The sequence below is a fragment of the Diplotaxodon limnothrissa genome, linkage group LG7 (assembly GCF_057381915.1).
Source record: "Diplotaxodon limnothrissa isolate DT_005_m linkage group LG7, D_limnothrissa_male_GT1.1, whole genome shotgun sequence".
Classification (NCBI taxonomy): Eukaryota; Metazoa; Chordata; class Actinopteri; order Cichliformes; family Cichlidae; genus Diplotaxodon; species Diplotaxodon limnothrissa.
This window is the reverse complement of record NC_140602.1, coordinates 66,190,722-66,202,220: the sequence shown is the minus strand read 5'-3', so window position 1 is coordinate 66,202,220 and position 11,499 is coordinate 66,190,722. Positions and strand designations below refer to the sequence as shown.

The window sequence follows — 11,499 nt, the reverse complement described above, 5'->3', positions numbered from 1 at the left end:
TTGGGAAATTAAATGCTCTATATGTAAATTTTAGCTACAAGTTTATGATTACTGGGACACAGACGTGAAAAACGCACACACACAAACATACACACCTAATTCAGGCGTTTTATTTTGAAATGCTCTGACTGGATTTCCGCTGTGGGAGCGAGTCGAGCGGTGGTGACGCCGCTGTGAGCAGCTGATATGGCGGCGTTGCTAAGAGGTCTGCGGGCTGGAAGGGCACTCCGTGGCCTGAGCAGCGGTAAGAAGGGGTCACCGCTGGTTTTGTGATTATACCGGAGAGCCGGGGACACGTTTTCCAGAACGCGTGTCTGTGTCTGCGTTATCAGCGCCTTTAGAACGAGCGTTTTATTAGCGTTAGCTGATCGCGCCAAAGGTGATCATGAAGGACGATATCAGCAACAGGGAACTGAGTGTAGCTCCAAAAACGGGGCTATTAGGAGGTTTGTAGTGTCCGGGTTGGCTCTGCCGGGCAGACCTCACAGGTGACTGCAGGGTAAACACGTAACAGGTTCCTACACCGGGAGGGGGCGTGCTGTCTGCAGTTATACAAGCTGTCTGAGCGTTTCTAATGAAACCCCTAATTATAGCTCCCTTTTCCTCTTATCATTGCAAGTTCTGTGAAACACACATGTGCAGTCTCCTATTGAAGTGTATCTACGGTAAAGCTTCAGTATTTGTTGATTAGAGTTTGCAAAAAATGTACCAAACCGCACATTTTCCACTGAAATACACACTTAAACTATGAAAGCTATCAATCGTTTGATACCTAAACAGCCTAATTTATACTGAGTTAGTATAACAAATCAATTTTAAAATCCTCCCGTTGGAATACTGGGGTATTTTTTATAATTTGCCCACATTTTATTGGAATAATTTGATAGAAAATATATAGAATATATATATATAATAGTTAATGAATAAACGAATAAAGCTAAGTCCATATGTCCTACACTGACAGGTCACTTTATTAGGTGCTAGCACTGTGCTAGACGCCCTTTCTCCTTCAGAGGTGCTTTAATTCTTCATGGCTCAGATTCAGCAAGGTGCTGGAAACTTTCCTCTGAGATTTTGGTCCATGTTGACATGAATGCATCACCCCGAGACTATAGATTTATCAGCTACACATCTATGAATGTGTTCTACAACATCCCAAAGGACTGGTGACTGGAGGCCATTTGAGTACAGTGAACTCTTTTTATGTTCAAGAAACCAGTTTGAGATGATGTGACGTGTTCAACCTGCTGGAAGCAGCCATCGGAAGATGGTCATATGGAGATGGTCAGCAACAATACTCAGATAGGCTGTGGTGTTTGAATGGTGTTCAGCTGGTTTCAAGAAGCGTGCCAGGGAAATTCTCCCACCTTATTAAACCACCACCAGCCTGAACTGTTGAGACGAGGATCGACAGTCATCAGACCAGGCAACATTTTTCCAGTGTTGTGCGTTCAGAGATCTTCTTCTGCTTTTCACTGGATATTTTCTCTTTTCAGACCGTTCTCTGTAAACTAGAGATGGTTGTGTGGGGAAATTCCCAGCAGGTCATCAGTTTCTGAAATATTCTCTCACAACAACCATGGCGCTTTCAAAGTCATTTTTCCTCCCATTCTGATGCTCAGTGTAAACTTCAGCAGGTCATCTTGACCATGTCTATATGCCAGTATACACTGAATAGCTGACACATGATTGGCTGATTAGATATTTGCCTTAACAAGCAGCTGATGTAGTGACCAATGAGTGTAGTATAATAAGTATTTAGTGCAGCATTCTCACCAATATTTCTCTTAAGTGTAACAGATGGGGAAATAAAGTACTTCATACCATTTGATAAATTGTACAGGTTTCACTGAGCTTGAGTTTAATGTAAATGTGAGACTTTGTACTGTGGTTTGTCACATTTAATCCTTTTTCTAAAAGTTTGGTAAAAGTGTGAACAACAACAGCACACACTGGGAGGAAAGTGACAGGCGATAGAGATTCGATACAGCACGATTATTACGAGAAATAAACAAGTACACCGTATTAAAAATGAATCTGTGGAAGTAAATCCATATATTTGTATGCTCCAGTGGTGGCTGCACCAACAGCAACAAACCCTCAGTGCGGCAGTCTGAGACGAGGCTTCCGCTGTGCAGGGCTGAGGCTTCAGGATGAGTCCAAATCTGACAAGCCTCCCTCCTCAACCTCCTCATCCACCACCTACCATGAGCACTACCAGGCTCGCTCTGCTGAACAGGACACGGCGGCTTCTGCTTCCGATCCGGCAGCCGACCAGTCTACCAATCCAAACACCAGGTCAGTAATCGTTACATTAGTCACTTCTGTCATTCAACAGGGATTTTACAAGATGCTTTCTGATGTGGGAGAGCTACACTTGGTCTCACATTGCCGTTTGTCTTTGTGAAGTTACCAGGATCAGAGCGGGGAGCAAGATGAGGAGTATGAAACAGAGGAGCAGCTTCAGGCTCGAATCCTGACTGCCGCTCTGGAGTTTGTTCCTCTGCACGGCTGGTCGATGGAAGCTATCGCAGCTGGTGCTGAGGTGAGAGAGTAGTTCAAAGACTTTATCGTGTAGCCCTGTGTTCGTATGTAAGCTGCACCGTTAACGCTGTGGTTGTTGTGTCTGTACCAGAGTCTGGGTTTGTCTTCTGCTTCCACCGGTATGTTCGAGAAAGGATCCGGAGACCTGGTCCTACATTTCATCGCTCAGTGCAATGCGCAGCTGACGGAGATCCTGGCTGAACAGCACAATCAGGTCCAGCTGGGCCAGGCTGAGTATGTATACACAGCAGCTCACTTTGCAGTTCAGCTACACTATATTGTCACAAGTATTTGCTCTCTGCTTTCACAAACGTATGCACTTGATCATGACATTATCTAAAACCTTTTGGTGTGTTGAAGCATTAAGAGTTCCTTTCACTGGAACTAAGAGGCCGAGCCCAATTCCTGAAAAACATTCCCACACTATAATCCCTCCTACACCAAACTTTACACTTTGCCGGTTGCCAGGACAGCGGTACTTGTCAGTCTGCACTGTGCTAACCCAGACTCATCCATCCGATTGCTAGACATGTAATTCATCTCTCCAGAGAACACGTTTGAACTGCTCGAGAGTCCAGTGCCATTGTGCTTTACACTACTGCATCTGATGCTTTGCATTGTGCTTGGTGATCTAACGCTTGGATGCAGCTGCACGGCCATGGAAACATATTCAGTAATGCTCTCTGTGCACTGTTCTTGAGCTAATCTAAAGGCCACATGAAGTTTGGAGGTTTGCATTGACTGACAGCAGCCTACAGGCCTCTAGGGACTTGATTTTATTTATCTGTGGCCATGGAGGTGACTGGAACACCTGAATTCAATGATTTGGATGGATGAGTGAGTAGTTTAGGGAAAACTGTGCAGATTCAGCTTGAGCTCAGGTTTAATTCAGGTCGATTATTCACCTACGCTTTAGGCTGGAAAATAAAACACTCAGCGGGACAGGTAATATGAAAAAATGTGAGAGATGTAAAGACAGATTTCTCTTGCAGACCAAAGAAGACTGCAGATTTTATAAGAGACGCTGTAGAGACCAGACTGCGCATGTACATCCCCTACATCGAAACATGGCCACAGGTACAGCATGGAACACTGAGAATATGAGCTTCTGAGTGTGCTCACAGGTCAGGAAGCTTTACTTGATATTGTCTTCTCAGGCAATGAGCCTACTGCTGCTTCCCCACAACATCCCCGACAGCCTGAAGCACCTCTCCACGCTGATGGACGACATCTGGTACTACGCCGGAGACCGATCCACAGACGTGAGTGGATCCTGTCACCCTTCTTCTTCTTCTTCTTCTCCTCATAGCTTCCTGTCCCCCTTTCATCACCACCCTCAAAATATCCGACCTGCCACCTCCCAGGTTACTGCCCCTATCGACACCTCACTTTGTCCTTGCTGGTACACTGAAAATACTTGTTTCTTATTAGCTGGCAGGTGCCACTTGAGCATTTATATAAAAACAGCGAATGATCGCTCCAGTCAGCAGATTATATCACAGATACTGTTTAACTAACAAAGAGAAAAAGAGGGCTAACGACCTTCTCATGAGTGATCGTTTTCCATTTTTTTATTGATACATTTGTAGTAATTGGTAATATTTGATTTGTTTCAGTAAAGGTGTAACCTCGGAAAACTATTGACACCTGCAGCCGTAACACAAACTCCAGTCGTGCTTAAATTTGCAGGCAATGCATGCTCTCACACTGTGTGCAAGGACAAAATCACCACTATCACATACGTATTGTCTAAGCTGTAGCTAACTAACCAGCCCCATGTTGGCTCTTGTTGTATTTACATTTAAGTTTGCATGTTGCGATAAATCGGTGCAATCATTTTCCTGGCAAAATCTAAAGAAATGAGTGGCAGTTCAAGGCTTTTGCACAGCACTGTTTTCTGGTGCAGTCTCCTGTGTGCTCTTCTTTAAAGCTGACCTTTTAGATTAGATTAGATAGAACTTTATTAATCCCTCGGGTGGGTTCCTCTGGGAAATTCGATTTCCAAAAAAGCACAGCACCGACAGAAGTTACAGAGTTATACACACACACATATATATAAATACAGAGACAATATAAATAAAATATACGAAGGGGATAAATAGAATAAATAGGAATAAAAATAAAAATACAAGTGAATTGCACATTTCAAGTATTGAGTCTATTGCACCGTTGACTATTTACAAAAGTATTGCACAAAAGGTATTGCACAGTGAGGTGAAGAGGCACTACAGCTTAGTTGTTTTATGTGCCACTGCATCCGTTTTACTTACTTTACTTTTGAGTTTACCTTGAAATAAATGTGGACTAGGAGTAAAACTGCAGGACTCATTTCTGTTGTAGATGAATTGGTACACAAAGCGTGCGGCGCTGACGGGCATCTACAACACCACAGAGCTGGTGATGATTCAGGATTCCTCTCCAGACTACCAGGACACCTGGGCCTTCCTCGATAACCGCATCCAAGATGTAGTCAACATGGCCACCACAGCCAAACAGGTAGAGAGTGAAACATTGTTAAAGACTCACTCCTGACTTCTTTTGAATGTTTTTGCAGAAGCACATCTTTAATCGCTTTGCAGCATCACCCAGCAACGATAATAACAAATAAATGACCTGAGATTTAGCGTTTTAAGAGAAATCATGTAAAAATGAGTCTTTATGTGACACCTGAACCTGTTCTTCAGCCATGTGTAAGCTGTATGTTCCACTTTGATGTGTAGGTGCAGTCAACAGGTGAAGCAGTGGTGCAGGGACTCATGGGAGCTGCTGTTACAGTGAGTCTTTTGTGTTATATTCACCATTTAAATTCACTCTTCTCATAACTTCTGCCACAGGATTAGCGGAGATACTTAAGTCTTCACCCTCTTCTTTGATCTGTGCTCTTAACTCTCACGTTCTTGAAGGAAACTGTGTTCATTAATGTCTGCACGCCTCTTTTTCACAGCTGAAGAACCTCACAGGATTGAACCAGAGAAGATGAAGCACCGATCCCGACCGTCCACATGATGAGCAGAACTCTGAAATATTGGACTATGGCTGTTAATAAACAATAGAAGGAGCAAATTTGTTTCTGATCACCTGCAGAAACTCTCACCCGCTGATCCTTTCACTCTCCTGCTCAGATCATTTTTTCCTTTGTACAGAAGGACACAGATCTGCAATTTAGTTGTTGAATCAAGTGAAAGTTCAATAAAATAGTAATTGTATATTTAACTTTTTTTTTTTTTTTTGGTTTGTCTTCAGTTGTGAAATCAGTTTCCCACTAAAGAACTACGTTTCAGGTCAAAGTCACTATATTTTACTAGAGCGAAAACCCTGTGCCACCAGAATGATTTGAAATGTTCTGCAGTTAAAGTTTTGTATATAGAGACTTTAAAGTGTCTGATTTGGGACGTTTGCATTAATTGTAATTGGTCTAACTGTATTACAATGAAAAAGCAATTTTGAAACGTCAATACATTGTCTGTTAATGTCTTGGTTTGCCCACCAATCTAAACGCTTGAAATATTTGTTTTAGATTAATGTGAGACAATAAAGTTCTTGCCTGAAAAGGAATATGCAGATAATGTTTGCAAGCAAGTCAAACTTGAGAGTTTGTGCTTTTGTTTTGAAAAGGGAGCTACCGTCGTCTGTAACCCGGTGGTTAAAAGAAGACCCGCCTTCGAGCCTCTTTTGACCCAATCACTGTACGCGTTTACATCTCGAGGCCAATCAGCGCCTCGTAAATATTTCCGTGGAGGTCTTCAAGCAGAAGCAGCGGTAGTGTGAAGTGTGTTGATAGTGAAACGTCCAGTTTAGCTTCATTTAGCTTCAGTAATGCCGTATGCTAACCAGCCAACGGTAAAGATCACAGAGCTGACAGATGAAAATGTCAAGTTTGTCATCGAAAACACGGATTTGGCGTAAGTACGAGTATATTTTCCCTTGTGCAGTGTGTGAGGAGGACGAGGGCGGCCATTATTCTCAGCACCAAAACACACGCCGAGTAACAGTGTAAAGCTGCTTTCGTTTAACTCGTATAACTAATATTTAATATACAATATAATTATTATTTAAGTGTATGTTAAGCTAGCTGAATGTGGAAGTAAACGCAGGTGCTTCACATTAGTTAGGTCATGTTTTTAAATGGGTCTTTAGTCTACTGTGAATGAATTACCATTTAGGACAAAGTTTCATATACAAATAACCAATAAGTAAATACATAGGCTGTAAAAATAAAGAAATATAAGTAGAAGTCAAATGGGCTAGTTTACTGCACAGTAACATTTATTCCATTAGTTTTTTATATTTTCCAGCGTTGATTAAAATGTACATTTTTCTCTAATCTTTTTTTTTTTTTTAAATAAGGAAATGAAAATTCCTAAAGATTAAAGTATTTTCCTGCCTTTCCTTTGTTAGATTACCAGGTTTAACTGGCAGTCTAACAACACACCAATTAAAGCTGAGGAAACTTCATTGGACACTATCTTAAAATTTAGTTTTCTTTGTCTTGCAATTCTGTAAAATGTGTTTTGTCTGATAATTAAAAGAAACATTTCATTGATTAGGCAATCAATCATAAAAAAAATCAGCTGTTTCTCGCTAGAAGAATATTTCCTTTCTTTAATTAGTCTCCTGATTATTTTCTCACTTCAGTGACTGTTTGGCCACAGCAGATCAGCTTTCCCTCTCTAACTTTGTCTCCATATTACTCAGTCTTCAATGTCCCTCATAATTCAAATCTAGCTATCCATCAATTCTAAGCTTGTCCATTATAGTCATTCCAGATAAAAATCTTAACGCCTCTGTGACATCACAGCGTGAAAATGTGGAGTGCAATCTTTTTTAATGTCTGAACAGTCCAAAATCTGAAAATACAGAGTTTGCTGATGTTATGACTAAGGAATGCCTCTTTGATTAAAAACAAAAAACAAAACTTTGATCAGTAATCAGCATCAGTAATAGTTTGGTATTTTGCTAGTTGACTTATTAATCATCGTTCGTCACTGGAAGCCCTTTTAAATGTTTGTATAATTCAGCCCTCTCAGTTGCAGATTTCAGGTGATCTTGGACTATTAGAATTCGTTCTATGAAGCACACATAAAAACCTGAAAGCACAGTCTGGAGTTTAAGGGGGACTTTAACGGTGTGTTATTCATCTGAAACCATTTTTTCTTCTTCTCTTTTTCAGGGTTGCAAACTCCCTCCGCCGTGTCTTTATGTCGGAGGTTCCTACAATAGGTACAGTAGCTTTGTGTGTGTCGTTGCTTAACATCGCCAAGTTCTGGTGGGGTCCTCTGTACAGTTATATAAGTAAGCAGTCAAGTCTCAGCTGCTGTTATGATATGGAGAGCAAAACAAAACGGATATTGTGTTGGATAAAGTTGTGTAGCTTCACCAGAACTCTGGGGAAAGCGTTCAGTATCAAACCCACCTCTGCAAGCCTAAATGACTGACTTGCACTGCACTGCTTCATTTCCAGCCATCGACTGGATCCAGATCGACGCCAATTCGTCTGTACTGCACGATGAGTTTATCGCCCACAGAGTGGGTATGTATGAGAGCGTGTGTAATACCTGTGGTAGTGCGAGAGATCAAAGAAGGCTGCTGTAAAAACCTGAGTGTTTCCTGTATCTTCAGGGCTCATACCACTCACCAGCGACGACATCGTGGACAAAATGCAGTATTCCAGGGTAAGCAGACATTTGTAGCACAGCCAACCACAGTTTCAATTTATCCTTGTTTCTCCAACGTATTTTTAAAAGCTTATCTGTGTTGCCACGCTTGCTGTTCAGGGGACACCTCTCTCTTGTTTCCTGCAAAAACTCCTCCTGCCAGATTAGAGTGCCATTCCTGCTCGTGAGACTCAGAGATGCTGTTCCTAATTTTCAGACATTTGTGGTTTCTACACACGATTTGTCAGCTGCCTGTGACAACATAAACAGACTCAGACTGGTCATTAACCTGATGGTTCCCTGGTGTGAACGATACATGATATCAGATTGTGAACAAAGCCAAGAGCTTCCTAACTTTTGAATGCGGGCGCCGGCTTTAACACCACAACGTCAAATTCTCCTGCAGGACTGCACCTGTGAGGATTTCTGTCAGGAGTGCTCTGTGGAGCTCACCCTGGATGTTCGATGTAACGAGGACCAGACGCGTCACGTGACCTCGCGTGACCTGTTGTCTAACAACCCCAGAGTCATCCCGGTGAGGCTTTTCTCCTTTTTCTAGGATCGTTAGTTGACTGGAAGCAGAGGTGAAGTTGACTGTGGTGCATTGTGGTTTTCTAGGTGACTTCCAGGAGTCGAGACAACGATCCCAACGACTACGTCGAGCAAGATGGTAAAGCTGTATTCACGAGTACATACCGACTGCTGAGGTCTCTGCCTGGTGTCTGTTTTCACATCACTTCATAAATGTTTCTTGTGCTCTGATACCACGCAGACATTTTGCTGGTGAAGCTCCGTAAAGGTCAGGAACTTCGGCTCAGAGCTTACGCTAAGAAAGGTTTTGGGAAGGAACACGCCAAGTGGAACCCAACAGCGGGGGTCTCCTTCGAGTATGACCCCGACAATGCACTGAGACACACAGTTTATCCACGACCCGAGGAGTGGTAGGTTTTCCTCCCAGTTTGGCTCATCTAAAAACTACATTGTTAACGAATAATTATCATAAAAATACTGACACCCAATGCACTGATTCCCAGGCCGAAGAGCGAGTACTCAGAGATCGAAGAGGACGAGTTTCAGGCCCCTTACGACCCCAACGGGAAACCGGAACGGTTAGCAAAGAGCTTCATGATGTTTTCTCATCTTTATTATTCTGCCCACTGGGATTTGCATTACCTGACCTTAGCCAGAAGGATCTAGGTCTGTTTTGATCCCTGAAACCAAACAAGTTTCCTGAATTATTTGAATCGAACATTCACACTAGTGTTTCCCACTGCATGAAAATGTCCTGAGGCAAGCCTATGAGGAGTGTTGCATATTTCCACCCTAAATATTCACAAAGACATCAATACACAGGCTTTTGGAGATGGCCAGAATCTACTGTCAATAAAGAAGCATGAGATGGCTGTGATCGCTTACCTTCTCTTATTTTTGCTTGGTCTACCAAAACGAGCTTGAAATGAACTCCAGACACAAGCAAAGATTAGCACGTTCAGTACCGTGCATGTGTTTTAGGCTCTGAATGCAATCCAGGAAGTTTCAGACTAAATTCTGAAGTTGAATGACTTTGACTTTTATAAGGAAACTTTGCACGCAGCTCGGCTCACATTTCTCCCTGCACAGGTTCTATTACAACGTGGAGTCATGCGGCTCCCTGCGGCCAGAGACCATTGTCATGTCAGCGCTGGCTGTCCTGAAGAAGAAGCTGAGTGACCTCCAAACCCAGCTGAGCCACGAGATCCAGAACGACGTACTGATCATCAACTAAAGGACCTTCCTCCACACCAGCTTGATCTTCACATCCAGAAATGGCTTTGCTGTGTCCTCCCTGCAGGCTGGCAGGATCACTGAGATCCGATCCATTAAAATGTGGGTTGTGTTTTCTGGTCATAATAAATAAATTGAGTCTCAGTCACTAGAAATGTAAAATTCAATGAGTTTGCGAGATCATTGCTTAATTTGGAGTTTGAGCCAAATGCATATTGATCTTTTTTGCTGTCAGTGTAACACTTTAAACTGTTATTTTTCCTTAAATGTTCCTTTTTTAAATAAATATTTTCTAAAGGAAATTATCTTTTTTCATGAAGTGTCCTTATTTCAGTTTTTCTGGGCTTGTGATAACTAACCTGCATCTGCAGCCTGTGAATAAATATGTGGTTTTAATACCAGATTTAGCTGTTTTTAAAATGATATATTTAATCAAGGTTAAATGTAATTAATTAGGTCTAAAGAGTCGGAATATATAAGTGAAGGCGTACAGTTCTTTGGGTGCTGAGTGGATGAAGGGAAAAACGTATAACTTTTTTCATATAAATTGCATCAATTATTTCCTCAGTAATGATCGAAATGAGCAGTTTCAGTATTAACAGTTACACATTTAGTTATCTGACTTAAAACATAGTAATGTTTGGTTGGCAGGAGTTTTCTTCAAGTCATTTGGGAGAAAACTCATTTGGGAACCCTGCTTTCTATTTCCCCGCTTTTTATTTTACACCTTTAAACTTAAATCAGTTGAAGGCTTTATTCCCAGACAACTCTTTGATTTTTATGCACAAAGTTAATCGTTTGTTTACAATCCCTTTATGGTACAAAAGAAATGAATGTTTTAAAGCGTAACAATTTCTGTAAACATTGTTTTATGTAAAATGTTTATCTTATGAATCTATTAATACTTTAAATCTGCTGTTGTGACATTTACTGTGTGCAAAATATGAATTGGATACTGGAGGAACAATAAATGACATATGTATATAAACCACGGGCTTCCGTATAAGGCACCAAAATGACAATTAATCAATCAGACTACAGGCCTTTATTTTGGCATCTCAGAAATTAAAGTCTTTTTTACTTTAAGTGGGCTTTTATTTTGAATGTTTCACAATAAAAGGATCTCGTGGCTTCACACCGAATAGCACCTCCTCAGTCCTCAGAGGGCTCAGAGGTCAGAGAAGCTCTGTGTCGGGCAGTCAGCTGACAGGCGGCGGATGCTCTGAGATGTGGACCTGGTAGAAGGATGCTGCACGCGGAGGATGACGCGGTAGGACGTTTTTCTTTCGCTTCAGAAGGTCACACCGAGCTTCTTTAGGAAATGCGGAAATTAAAAGTTTGACTTGTTAGCACCCGGTGTTACAGTGGTTGTAAAACGAGTTGGTTAGACTGACTAATGTATTTCGGGCAGCTATTTCATTCGGCGTACATTTTATCGACAAGCAGCAACACAAAAATGTAACCTCTTGGCTTTTAAGCATAAGATGCCTGCGACAACGGGTCGTTTGAGGTAGAAAGGACATCTAAAGTCTAATTT

The 11,499-nt window shown here is 41.7% G+C and overlaps 2 protein-coding genes across 3 annotated transcripts; both read left to right on the top strand.

The window, feature by feature from the left end:
- The first annotated feature begins 151 nt into the window (after positions 1–151).
- On the top strand, positions 152–6,115 carry coq9 (coenzyme Q9 homolog (S. cerevisiae)). 2 transcript variants are annotated; one of them, XM_085358739.1, is made up of 9 exons: positions 152–244; positions 2,073–2,298; positions 2,410–2,545; positions 2,636–2,778; positions 3,537–3,621; positions 3,702–3,806; positions 4,885–5,040; positions 5,265–5,318; positions 5,489–6,115. In XM_085358739.1, exons 1-9 carry the CDS (start codon positions 187–189, stop codon positions 5,522–5,524), a joined length of 999 nt encoding a protein of 332 aa, XP_085214865.1. In that variant the 5' UTR covers positions 152–186; the 3' UTR covers positions 5,525–6,115. The 2 variants fall into 2 exon arrangements, with proteins under 2 accessions (XP_085214865.1, XP_085214864.1); XM_085358738.1 differs by having other exon boundaries at positions 3,702–3,908.
- A 179-nt stretch (positions 6,116–6,294) lies between these two features.
- On the top strand, positions 6,295–10,129 carry polr2c (RNA polymerase II subunit C). The gene is made up of 9 exons (XM_085358737.1): positions 6,295–6,446; positions 7,715–7,764; positions 8,006–8,074; positions 8,164–8,216; positions 8,605–8,733; positions 8,817–8,868; positions 8,971–9,139; positions 9,233–9,307; positions 9,819–10,129. The coding sequence occupies exons 1-9, from the start codon at positions 6,361–6,363 to the stop codon at positions 9,961–9,963; spliced, it is 828 nt and encodes a 275-aa protein (XP_085214863.1). The 5' UTR covers positions 6,295–6,360; the 3' UTR covers positions 9,964–10,129.
- Positions 10,130–11,499: the final 1,370 nt, after the last annotated feature.